Source organism: Hemicordylus capensis, chromosome 4 (assembly GCF_027244095.1).
Source record: "Hemicordylus capensis ecotype Gifberg chromosome 4, rHemCap1.1.pri, whole genome shotgun sequence".
NCBI lineage: Eukaryota > Metazoa > Chordata > Lepidosauria > Squamata > Cordylidae > Hemicordylus > Hemicordylus capensis.
The window spans coordinates 87,525,585-87,537,759 of NC_069660.1; the positions used below are offsets into that span (position 1 = coordinate 87,525,585).

At 48.6% G+C, this 12,175-nt stretch overlaps 1 protein-coding gene across 1 annotated transcript in view; it reads left to right on the top strand.

The window, feature by feature from the left end:
• Nucleotides 1-1,187: 1,187 nt before the first annotated feature.
• Nucleotides 1,188-12,175, top strand: part of RAD54L (RAD54 like) — a 36,190-nt gene continuing 25,202 nt past the window's right edge. Inside the window, exons 1-5 of the mRNA XM_053247265.1 lie at nt 1,188-1,988; nt 2,136-2,222; nt 3,187-3,306; nt 4,287-4,347; nt 5,744-5,879. Coding sequence (XP_053103240.1) covers nt 1,986-1,988; nt 2,136-2,222; nt 3,187-3,306; nt 4,287-4,347; nt 5,744-5,879 — 407 coding nt within the window. The 5' untranslated portion in view covers nt 1,188-1,985. The remainder of the gene's footprint in view (nt 1,989-2,135; nt 2,223-3,186; nt 3,307-4,286; nt 4,348-5,743; nt 5,880-12,175) is intronic.

The window sequence follows — 12,175 nt, forward strand, 5'->3', positions numbered from 1 at the left end:
GGATTTGGCGGCGGAATTCTTGCAACACATTGTGAGAGTTCCAGCGCCGAAGGGCAAGAGTTGCGGGCAAGAAAAAATGGCAGCGGGCAGTATCAGCAGGCTGCAAAACAGTCTCGAGGAGGCGGGCTTGGCTGGCCACCGGGAAGCGGCGGGATGGCCTGGCCAAGGCCACCAGGAGTGGGAGCGGGAGGTGGCGGTGGCAGGATGGTCGGAGGAGGCGCTGGCGAGAGGGGTGAGTGGGAACAGGCGACAGCACAAAGCCCCGGGCTGGGCTCCCGTTGGAGGCCGGGGTGGGAGGGAAATGAGCAGTTGGACTTCGCTGCCTGGGAGGAGGTTCCCTGTTTGCCACCCGCTGAGGTAAGGTGCACAGTGTGTGTGGGGGGAGGTGGGAAGAAGGAGAGGAATGGGAGGGAGGACAAGAGAAAGAGGAGCAGGAGGGAGGGTGGGCAAGAGAGTGTGGGGTGGGAGGGGGCAAGAGGGGAGCAGGAGGGAGGGGGAGAGGGGCAGGAGAAAGGGGAAGAAGGGTGGGAGGGGAAGGCAGGGGCAAGAGAGAGGGGAGCAGGAGGGAGGGGGAAGGGAGGCCAAGAGAGTGTGGGGCACGAGGGGGAGGGGACAAGAGAGTGTGGGGCAGGAGTGGGGGCAGGAAGGAGGGGGAGGGAGGACAAGAGTGTGGGGCAGAGAGAGTGGGGCAGAAGGGAGGGCAAGAGAGAGTGGGGCTGGAGGGAACAGCTGGCCCCAAAAAGCACACAGATGCTCTGTGCAGGTAGGCTAGTATTTATATATTGCTTTTCAACAACAACAAAAAAGTTTCCAAAGGGTTACATAGAGAAATAAAATAAAACAAACAAATAACAATGATGGATCCCTTGGCTTTCCCCAAAGGGCTCACAATCTAAAAATACAGGAGGTTTTCCACTGCCTCTTCCCATGCAGTATGAGATGATGCCTTTCACGATCACTGCTGCCCGATATACGTGTTTCCCATAGTCTCGGAAACATACCAGCGAGGATTTGAACCAGCAACCTCTGGCTTGCTAATCAATCATTTCTCTGCTGTGCCTAATGCTTACGCTCCAATAAACCTATCAGCTCCTGAGCTCCTTGTTAAGGTGCCACAGGACTTCATATTTGTGCGTGTTCCCGCACAGGCGCGTGCTCCCTTTCGCAAAGCGACGCAACCTCCAATTCCTCGGCCGCTCTGCTTGGGTGGATCCAAGCAGCCACGTCCTGCGCGGGCTCCATCTCCATTACTTTCCCTCCCTCGCTTCTCTCTCATCCCTTGCCATTTCCTGTGTGTCACGCCTACCGACAGGATGCTAGAGCTAATCGATAGCAGCGGAGTTCTCGATCGCTGTTCCATCGGTCGGGCCTGACGGGGGCGGAGCGGAGCAGCGCGGGAAATAGTAAAAGAGGAAAGCGAAGCAGCTGGCCAGGGCTGCGGGCGGCTTCGCCATCCTTCCCTTCTACTCTGCTGCTGCTCCTCCTTTGCCTTGCATGCCTGTGTGCTTCTCACGCTGTGAGCGTTAGAATCCCGCCACCCAGGAGCTCGCGGGGCCTTCCCTCCAGCCACCGCTCCTCCCTTCCTTAACTGTCCAAACCATCCCGGGGGACAGCGCTGCGTAGGGTGCCGCTGACTGAGCCGTCTCCCTAAGAATCTCCTTTTGCCTGCCATTTTCCGTGGCTTAATCAGCTGCCAGTCCAACTGTTCTCGCCATGCTCTGTGTTCCTAGCTCTTTCGCTTGAACTGGCTTATATATGGCTTGTCTCTTTCACTCTCAGGAGGCCTGCCTGCCGCCTTTGCTTCTAAAACAGATCGCTACGGTTTGGCCCCTGTTCTTCTTCCTAGATCTCCCCCACCCCACGAATCGTACCTTCCTTTTTGTCTAAATGCTGGCGTTGCCAGGAATTTCTGTTCTCCTCAGTCTCTGCACTTACTAGTGCCTTTGAACCTGTGTACAGATGGAAAATAACTCCCCTGGGAGGAAATGGTAAGAAGTGGAGGAGGACACGGAGGATTTATGTTGGGGGTGTATCCAGATTATATCTTTAAAAAACCAGAAGCATTCCCATGATCCTTGCATAGATCTTAAAGCATGTAGCTGTGATCCTTTCTCCTTTCTTTCCCTTTTTTGCAGAGGAGAAGCCTGGCTCCTAGTCAATTGGCCAAGAGGAAGTCAGGAGGTGGTGGCTTTGAGGAGGATGAAGACTGGCATCCTGAAGCTGTGAGCACCTTTTCAAGATTTTAGCTCAATATAGAGGTTCCAGGGCAGGGTCTTGGTGCATGATGCGGTCATCTTGCTTAAGCTAAGCAGGTCTCAGTCTGGTTACTGCCTGGATGGGTGACTGCCTAGGAACTGCTTGAGTTCCATGATGAAAGAAAGATGGGATATAAATGTAATAAATACCTGTAGATTTACTGGTGAACCTAGCCTTTTCTCCCAAATGGGTTGATATGCGGACAGGCCTGCCATTCTTGTGAAATTGTGTAGCGGCTTAGCTGTGAACCCGGAAGGCTCCATAGACAAAGATGATGAACAAAGAACAAAGATGATGAACAATTTTTGGTGAATTGTTGAAGTGTACGCATCTTTAAGGTTTCCCCCCATTAGGTATAATGGAGGGTGTATCGCTTCATGTCAGGGGGAAAGGGGTGGCCTAGAGCAGTGTGGGGTTGGTGGTAGTGCCAGGTAGGGGCAAGGAAGCTACCTAAATTTTTTTCAAAGGATTTGGGCAGAGGGCTGATTTTTGGTGAATTGTTGAAGTTTACGCATCTTTGAGGTTTTTCCCTCAAATTAGAGTGGATTCATTGTGTCTCATTGAAAATCTCATTTGCTATCATAGAATCTACACTCAGAACACCTCAGAAACAACAGAACCCTGTACCCCATGAGTTAGAAACCCATGGGGGTGGTTGGCACCCTATGTGCACTCATAAGGTATAATGGAGCTTTCAGCAGCCCCATAAGTGCACTTGGGGGGTGCTGCGGTGGCCCAGAGCGAGTGGTGGTGTAGTGCACATAGGGTGCCAACCACCCCCATGGGTTTCTAACTCATGGGGTACAGGGTTCTGTTGTTTCTGAGGTGTTCTGAGTGTATACATAAATCTAAAGGAATCCTTAAGATGATGTGTTCATTCAGTCCTGGCATCTCCAAATATTCATGTGGTGTGTGTCTGATCTTTTCTAGTCTGCAAAGAAGCGGAAACATGGAAGCAAGGCTGAAAACAGGGAGTGTTATATGTCACCTTTTCGGAAACCCTTGGCTCAGTTGACCAATCGACCACATTGCCTTGATGGCAGTAAACATGTAAGTGATTTCTTCACATTCCCATAATGTGCAAGTTACTTATTCTATTGGGCAAGCAAAGCAAATCTTACTAGTGTTTCTAATGGGATATAATTTGCATCATAGACGATCTAGTAGCACCTTTTTTTATATCCTGAGGCTGAGGCAGTGAATTTGTAAAGAAAAAGGCATTGAGCAATACAATCCCCAAGGACAGAGATTTCTCAAACTCAAGATCTATGTGTAGGATGGGGATGGTGTTTTGCCTGTCCATAGCTAGCTGTGGGAATCCTGTGTCTTGGGATTAGTGTTGTAGAGGTAGGTGATGCCTTTATTGGATTAATCTTGCCTTTAGTTTAACAGGATATAAAGTGATATTTTGTTTAGCTTCTGTTTGGAATATGCAGGCAATGAATATTGCAAAGATCTAAACTATTAATGGCCTAGGGCTTTTTTTAGTTTCATGCCTTAGGAGTGTGGGGGTTTTAAATCTTTGACCAAGGCATGAATTTGTAGAAGGCATAATGAAGGACTAGATGCTAGGTTCTATACAGGTTTATGGATATAACAGACACAACATACAGGAGAACCCCGTTATCCACAGGGGTTCTGTTCCATGGGGTGGGGCGGATAGTGAAACTGTGGATATTGGGGTATTATGGCAATGGAAGCCACAAAACAGCTCCTGTGCTCAAAATGGAACAGGATGGAAATGTCCTCAGAGGTCATTTCTGCCCATCCCCAACCTGCAGATATGCGAGTCTTAACCCTTTAAATGCCTGTCTCTCCCCCCGCCCCCATATACCAAGGTTGGGAGGCAATTGTCCAACCGCAGATACACAAAACCGCGGATGCCGGGTCCACGATTAATGAGGTTCTCCTGTATTTGTTGCTCTCCAGACCCAGTTATATTTACTTGGAATACTTACTTTATCTGAAGCTTCCTGCTGATCAGCCTATTTGCAATGTTTATAATGAGTATTTCATACCTTAATTCACAGGAGGCCTTTATCCGCAGCATTTTGTCAAAACCTTTCAAAGTACCTATTCCAAACTATACAGGTAAAATTAGGAGCTCTTTTTTTACATTAAGCTGACTTATTTTTGTCTATGTTAAGTCCAAATGCGATAGAGAATGAAGTTTTACTTAGTACATCTCTATTTTAGTACATGAGCATTTTTGCATTAGTGTGTGGTGGTTAACAATGATCTTTTAGTCATGTAGCCTTGCTAAATACCATGTCCAGGTATTACATTTGATAGAATATCCTCTTGTATCCTTATGAAACTTGCATAATTTACCAGCTTGTGTAATGTATCTGTTGTTAATGGAAGGAGAAGGAGACAAAAAATGCCTGACTTGCTGATTAGTCACATATGGAAAATTGATCATATTTCTGGTTCATAGGCTGAACTGATAAATACAAACTACATCTAAGATCATATTTTGTCCTTTGGTTCATTAAATTCCCAAGTAATTACTGTGGTTATGACTTCAGGTGTTGGCCTTGGTTCTCTTTTTAAACTTAAAGAAGATTTTTTTTCAGAGTTGTCAAAGCACCACATTTTTGTGTATTTTTTAACAGTATGACACTTAAACCTTTAATAATGGACATAAATTGATTTGAGTCAGACCCCAGCTGCAGCCTCAATAGAAGGGAAAGCTGCTGCAGTTGAGACTTTTTTGTGTGTGCTGTGGGGAGGGGAGGTAAGGTTGGGAAATGATGACTACATACTAAGCACATCTCCAAGAGATGAGGGAAAACGGTAATAATTCTCTCTTCTACGTGGGTATAGGAGGAGTAAGACTCAATGTCCAAAGACCCTGGTACAATTTGTGAGTGCATGAATGTGCTGGTTTGGAGTCTTAACCTGCATCGCCGTCTAAAAGAGACTTCAACCCTTTCCCCAAAGCAATAGTTGGCAGTTAATATTGCTTTGGGGAAAATTGGGTTGATCTCTAGATGTACGTACAGAGAAAGCCTAATTGCAGCCTGTAGAGGCAAGTATTTCTTGTGAGGGTATACCATTTCTAACCGAATTCATGAAGAAAGGAGTATACAGTTGCCAACCCAAGCATTCAGCTGTGATTGTGTTATTCATTGTACAATAGGATGGCTATAGCTTAGCTATACATATACTTTATTGCTGGCACTGTTACTGGCCTCCAAAGTCTCTTAAACTAGAAAATTGTTACTTTTTAATCGGATTGTTTTGGAAAGAGTTATTTGTCTCATGCTACTGTCGGTCTTCATGAATAGCCTTATGAAGCTGTCAGTCTGACAGAAGTGATGCACCAAACTTAATGTAATACCCTATCTAATCTGTATCTCCTTTAATAGTTGGCCGACAGGCATGTTGTCTGTGAAATCTCATATTTGACAGTCTGCATTTTCTGGCGATAAATCAGCTAACTTATTGCTTTCATTGTGTGATTTCCCCCCATCCTCCCCGGCAGGCTCACTGGGTTTTAGGGCCCTGGGTATCAAACGGGCAGGGGTAAGGCATTCTCTCCATGATCCTTTTGAAGAAGGTGCTTTGGTGCTGTATGAGCCTCCACCCCTGAGTGCGCATGAGCAACTGAAGATAGACAAGTGAGTTGACCCTATTCTAACCCATTCCCAAATTATCTTCTGTCATTTCAGAGTACCATTTCATTCTGTTCTCATTTGTTTCTTTATCTTTTATCTCAACTAGATTTGGGTTTGAACTTTAGATATGACATGCACATTTGATCTATATAAGTTTTATTACAAAGCTGCTAGGTTTATTCACCTCCCATCATGGTGTCTCAAAATTGGATCACACATTTGAAACCATCTTACAAGGAATCTCATTCTGTATCCTCTTTTTAAAAAAATCACAATTGTTTGAAGGCAGGGGCACAGCAAGGTTGGAGTGGGCCGTGGGACAGGATTTGAGGAAGGGCACCCCCCTTCGCCAGAGCCCTGAGTCACGCCCAGGGCTCTCTCTCTGCACACTCCCAGCAGAAGGCGGCTTCTTTTCCTCCTATCCCTCCAGGGCTTTGCCCCACTCCGCTACGCTTCTCACTGCCTCTGCTCCACCATTGGCTGCCTGCGAGCGGCGCTACTTCGTCAACAGTGTCAGTGAGTTATGTGCCTGACTTTTGGGTTCCTGCAGAAGTTGTGCTGGTCCTGCAGCCACCTACTCTTCAATGTCTTCTCTACAAAGGATGGCACATCTGCACAGGGCAGGCACTCTGCAATGAACTCAGTGACGTTGTTGATGAAGCATCTGCCACCTTACAGTCAACTGAGGTGGCTGTTGGTGCTGGAACAGCAGAGGCAATGGAGAGCATGGTGGAGAGGGGGCAAAGGGGGAGTGGAGGAAGGTGGCAGGCAGCCCCAGGCATCCTGCCGCACTGCTCAGTGGTGGCTACGCTCCTGCTTGAGGGCAATTAATTCCAAAGATACTAAAGAAAATATGCACAATGTCAGAAGAGATGGTCAAAACAAAGTCTTTGGTAGCCTTGAGCTAAAACCTCATCTGAGAGAACTAGTGTTCTCTGTTCACTTGCTTCCTTCCCAATATTTCTTTATCAGCAGGAACCTCAGAGTGTGTTCGAGGCTTTGTTCCTGTGTGTGCGCCAGTAATGAGTACAGATGGATCTCGTCTGTGAGGGTACCGTTCCCACCAATTTCAATGCATAACAAAACCAAATATATCTAGGCATTGAGGCAATGGCAATTAGTTTATTTATTTATTTGCTTGCTTGCTTGATTTCTATTCCGCCCTTCCAAAAATGGCTCAGGACAGTTTACATTAAAATAAAAACAATTAAAATCAATTAACAGTTAAAATCAACAACTACAAAAACAATATAAAACTAATTAATTAAAACATTTAAAACAGTTTTAAAACCCTAGGAAACCAGGCCAAACATTTACAGTTTAAAAACCCTGGAAGGCCAGGCCAAACAGATAGGTCTTAAAGGCTTTTCTGAAGGCCAGTAATGAATTCAGATTACGGATTTCTGCAGGGAGTGCATTCCACAGCCCAGGAGCAGCTACAGATAAGGCTCACCTTTGAGTCACCACCAGATGTACCGGTGGGAACTGGAGACAGTTCTCCTCAGATGACCTTAACGTGTGGTGGGATCATGTAGAAGAAAGCGCTCTCTAAGGTAACCTGGACCTAAGCCATTCAGGGCTTTAAAAGTAATAACCAGCACTTTGTATTTTGCCCGGAAACATACAGTATTGGCAGCCAGAGCAACTGTTTTAAAACAGGCATAATATAATAATAATAATAATAATAATAATAATAATAATAATAATTTCGATTTCTATACCGCCCTTCCAAAAATGGCTCAGGGAAATAACAAATAAGATGGCTTACAAAGGGAAATAACAAATAAGATGGCTCCCTGTCCCCAAAGGGCTCACATTCTAAAAAGAAACATAAGACACACACCAGCAACAGTCACTAGAAGTACTGTGCTGGGGGTGGATAGGGCCAGTTACTCTCTCCCTGCTAAATAAAGAGAATCACCATGGTAAAAGGTGCCTCTTTGCCCAGTTAGCAGGGGAAATATGCTCTCTCCGGGTTGCCCCAGAGACCAATCTGGCTGTGCCTTTTGAACTAACAGAAGTTTCTGAACTACGTACAAAGGCAGGCCAATGTAGAGTGCATTGCAATAGTCAAGCCTGGAGGTTAGCAGCTGATGCACCACTGTTTTAAGATCATCCTCTTCAAGGAATGGATGCGGCTGTTGAATCAGCCAAAGCTAATAGAAAGCACGCCTGGCCATAGTCTCCACCTGAGATACCAGGGTGAGGCCTGGGTCCAGGAGTATTCCCAAGCTGCGTACCTGTTCCTTCTGGGGGAGTGTAACCCCATCCAGCACAGGAAGCTCTAACTCATCCCTCAGATTCTGAGCCCCCACAATGAGCACTGGTTGGCACTGAATCTTGCTTGGATTCAGTTTCAATTAGTTATCCCTCATCCAGCCCATTCCTGCCTGTAGGCAGGCATTTAGGGAATGAATGCCATTTCCTGATGATGAAGATGAAAAGGAGAAGTAGATTTGAGTGTCGTCAGCATACTGATAACATCCAGTACTAAAACTCCCGGTGACCTTACCCAGCAGTTTCATGTAGATATTAAAAAGCATTGGTGACAGAATGGAGCCCTGCGGGACTTCATATAACAACTCCTGTTTTGAGGAGCAGCTGTCACCAAGGTCCACTGTCTAGAATCTCCCCAAGAGATAGGAGTGAAACCACTGCAAAGCAGTGCCCCCTATCCCCAATTCCCCTAGGTGATCCAGAAGGATACCATGGTTGATGGTATTGAATGCCATCAAGAGATCCAAGAGAACCAGCAGAGTCACACTCCCTCTGTCGATTTCCACAGTAGAGGTCATCCATCAGGCTGACCAAGGCTGTCTCAACCCCATAGCCATCTCTAAACCCCTTTTGAAATGGGTCTAGATAATCAGCTTCCTCCAAAAACGCCTGGAGCTAGTCGGCCACCACCCTCTCAATCACCTTGCCCAACCAAAGGAGATTGGAGACTGCCCTATGACTATCCATTGCTATGGGGTCCAGGGAAGGCTTCTTAAGAAGTGGTCTAACCACTGCCTCCTTCAAACAAGGAGGCACCCTACCCTCCTTCAGCTATGCATTTATGATATTAACTAGGCCACCTGCAACAATCTCCCTGCTCGATAGAAGCAGCCTAGTCGGGCAAGAATCCAGAGAACAAGTGGTAGATCGCACCGCCCCAAGCAGCTTGTCTACATCCTCAGGAGTCATAGATTGAAACTGATCCATTCTCCCTCAGAAGAGAGTTGTATCCGGAGGATCATGGGTTGCCTTGACCTGCTCCAGACAGGGCCAATCAGAGCTTTCCTCATGCCAGGAGGGAGGGGCAATCCTCTTGCCTCTCAGTTTTTCGGCCTGTCTGGCTCCAGCAGGTGCTGTTTCAAATTGCTCCCATTCTCTTCAGAATTTCTGCCTTCGAAAGTCAACTTTCTGTCTCCATCCTTAGCTGTGCCTTCCCTGTGAGTCTCAGAGCTAGTCAGGGAGGGAGCTGGGGAGACAGTCGCTAGCGACATTACAGAATATTTCTCCGCTGCAGCTTAAGTGGACCCTCGGAATGGCCGCTGAAGCTTCCCGCAATGAGAGAGAGGCTTTTCCCTCTCTCGGAGGACTCAGTTGCACACTCTGTGTGCCAGGCTGAGTGGGCTGCGGCGACCACTCCCGCGCCCGTCACTCGGTCTCCGAAGACCAAGTGGGACTAGGATAAGGATAAGGGCAAGAAGCTCCTGGCGCATTCGGCGAGGTCTAGTGGATCCCAGGCGGCAAGCAGCACTGTGCTCTGTGGTGCACAGGCTGTGAGCGATGCCGCGCCTCTGTCCTTGCCGCAATCTGCCCCAGCAGCTCTGGCCGCAGCTGGGTGCACCGCCCAGCAGGAAGCTTTGGGGGCTGTCAAGTTAGAGCTCTCTGATGCTCCACCCACCAAGCATGCCCACCATGCAGAAGCTTCAGGCTGAGCAGTTGTTTCCGAGGGCGGGGAGGAAGAGGTTCCTCCAAGCTTCGCCGCCTTGCTGCGCCGCGTTGTCTCCAAAAAACTCGGTAAGCTAGTTCCCGCTCTCACCAGTGCTGTTCCCGCCCAAACCACTGGGACGGCCATGTTGCCTGCCTCTCCGAGCACCCCTAGCGGTTCTGCTGCTCAGCCATCGGGCTCTCGCCCATCTCGCCAGGAGCTGGGTCCTCCCGCCCTTTCTTGGCTGGTGTAGGAGGTCACCCAAACTTGGGATTACATCCCCCCACATGCTCCAAAAGGCAGGAAGTAGTCACACTTGAAGATCCTTAACCCAGTGCATGTGGGTGGATCTCCTCAGTTCTACTTCCTGCCTTTGCTCCAGAAGGCTCACATTACAGCTTGCTGGCTCTGGCCTTGTTTACTAGGCCTCTTCTCTTCTGCTTATATTCCTATTATTTTTGACTATTTCCAATCTCTTCTTCACCTGGTATTCTACTACTCTTCGTTTTCTCTAGTTACTAAAGAAAAAAAAAACCTTTAAAATAATAATAATAAAAATTAGTTATTTCATATCTGTTCTTCCTACTGTCCGTTCTGTTATTCGTTACCTCTCCTCACCTCTTGCCGACCCTTTGGCCGATGTCCGCTAAGAAGACCTTCAGACTCCTGGCCGTTAGGGAGAGATCTGCCTGTCAGCGCCTGTTCCCACCAAAAACTCAGGACTGCGCGAATCCTGTTAGGAAAATGGCGGATGTATCAGAGGACCTTGCTGGCGCCAGTAGGCCACAGCAGTCCTCACTGTCACCAGATACCGGTGAGGAGACTGAGCGCAATTCATGCCACCAGCCATCCACCGTAACACGACACAAGCAGCGGCACAAGAAGCGGAGGCGTCCAGACAAGGAGGCCCCGTTGGTGGGAGAGCTTTCACCTGGCAGCATGGGCAAGGTAAGCCCGCGAAATTTGGCCTCTCCCCCCCCCCGCCTTCTCCAGCAGTTGGGCATGCAGGAGGAGGACCGCCTCAGCAAGTACTGGGGCTGCGCCGAAAGAAACGTCAGCAGGAGTGGCCGCCCCAGAGCCCGTCAGAATCAGACGGGGAGGACGTACGGGATGATGAGGTAGGCGTTGCTGGGCCCGTTGGAGCACCCAGAAGTCTTGCCAGAAGCTGGGTCCTCCCACCCTTTCTCCTTGTGGTTCCCCAGGCCCCCTGCTCTTCATAGCCCCTTCTCTGCCGCTTGGGCTTGTCAAGAACTCTGAGGCTTCTGATCCAGGCAGGGAGAAGGGGGAACTTTCAGGGGACGATGCAGATCCCGTCCCTCCTCATCAGCCTCCTTATCTCCTCTTTGCACAGGCTGACTATCTGGTCCTTCTGCACAAGGTCCGTAAGACCCTGAAATTCGAAGGGGTGGTGCCACCTGTGGCTGAGTCCACAGAAGGGGTTTCCACAGTCCTCTCTCTCAAGAAGCCTGAAGTGGCAGTTCCATGCCCTCAATTATTTTTGCATCTCATTCAGGCTGAATGGGATCATCCCACTGAAAGTAAGGGGTCCCCTTTGGGGATTAGGCGACTCGATGATTTTTCTAGGAACGTTATAGACAAGCTCAAAGTCCCACCAATGGATGCTGAGGTGGCTGCCTTGGTGACAGGGCCTGTCCTCCTGAGGGGCGGTGACAAAGTGTTGAAGAATTTAGACGATAAAAAATGTGATGCTGCATTACGTAGATCGCACGAGGCGATCTACAGCTCTCTCTTTGCGTGTGTCTATATCTAATTCTATGTTCACCAGAGCGTCCATTCTCAAGAGCTGGTCCCCTTGGTGCCTCCAGAGTTAACTGCCCTGCTGTTTGGTGAGGTGTTAGAGACTGTCTTAATTGAAACGAAGGACAAAAAGAAGGCTATGCCTTCTACGACTCAGTGGCAGGAGCACAAGCCTTTTGTTCCTTTGTCTTCCACCTCCAGGGGCTATAGGCCCAATTTTTGTCCTCACCAGAGCAGGCAGGACAGGTTTCCTTGCACCAAGCAGCAGCATTCCTTTCGAGACAATGTCACTTCCAGGGGTCAGCAATCCAGAGAGCAGCCTAAGTCCGGCTTCAAACGTCAGGCCAAGCAGTGACTATCCCCAGGATCCGTCTTGCCCACTGGTGGGCGGCAGGCTGCAGGAGTTTGCTTGGACCTGGTTGGGCACCTGCACAGACCACTGGCTTCACCAGATGGTGTCCTATGGGTACAGTCTGGAGTTTTCCTCCCAGCCCCCATATCGGTTCCTGCCGTCCCCTCGATCCCACAGGGGGCCAATCAGAAGAGTTCTCTTGTGCCCCAGACCATCATTCTCCACTTGGGAGCTCTGATCAACAGGCTCAAGGGGATGGTCCCCCTCACT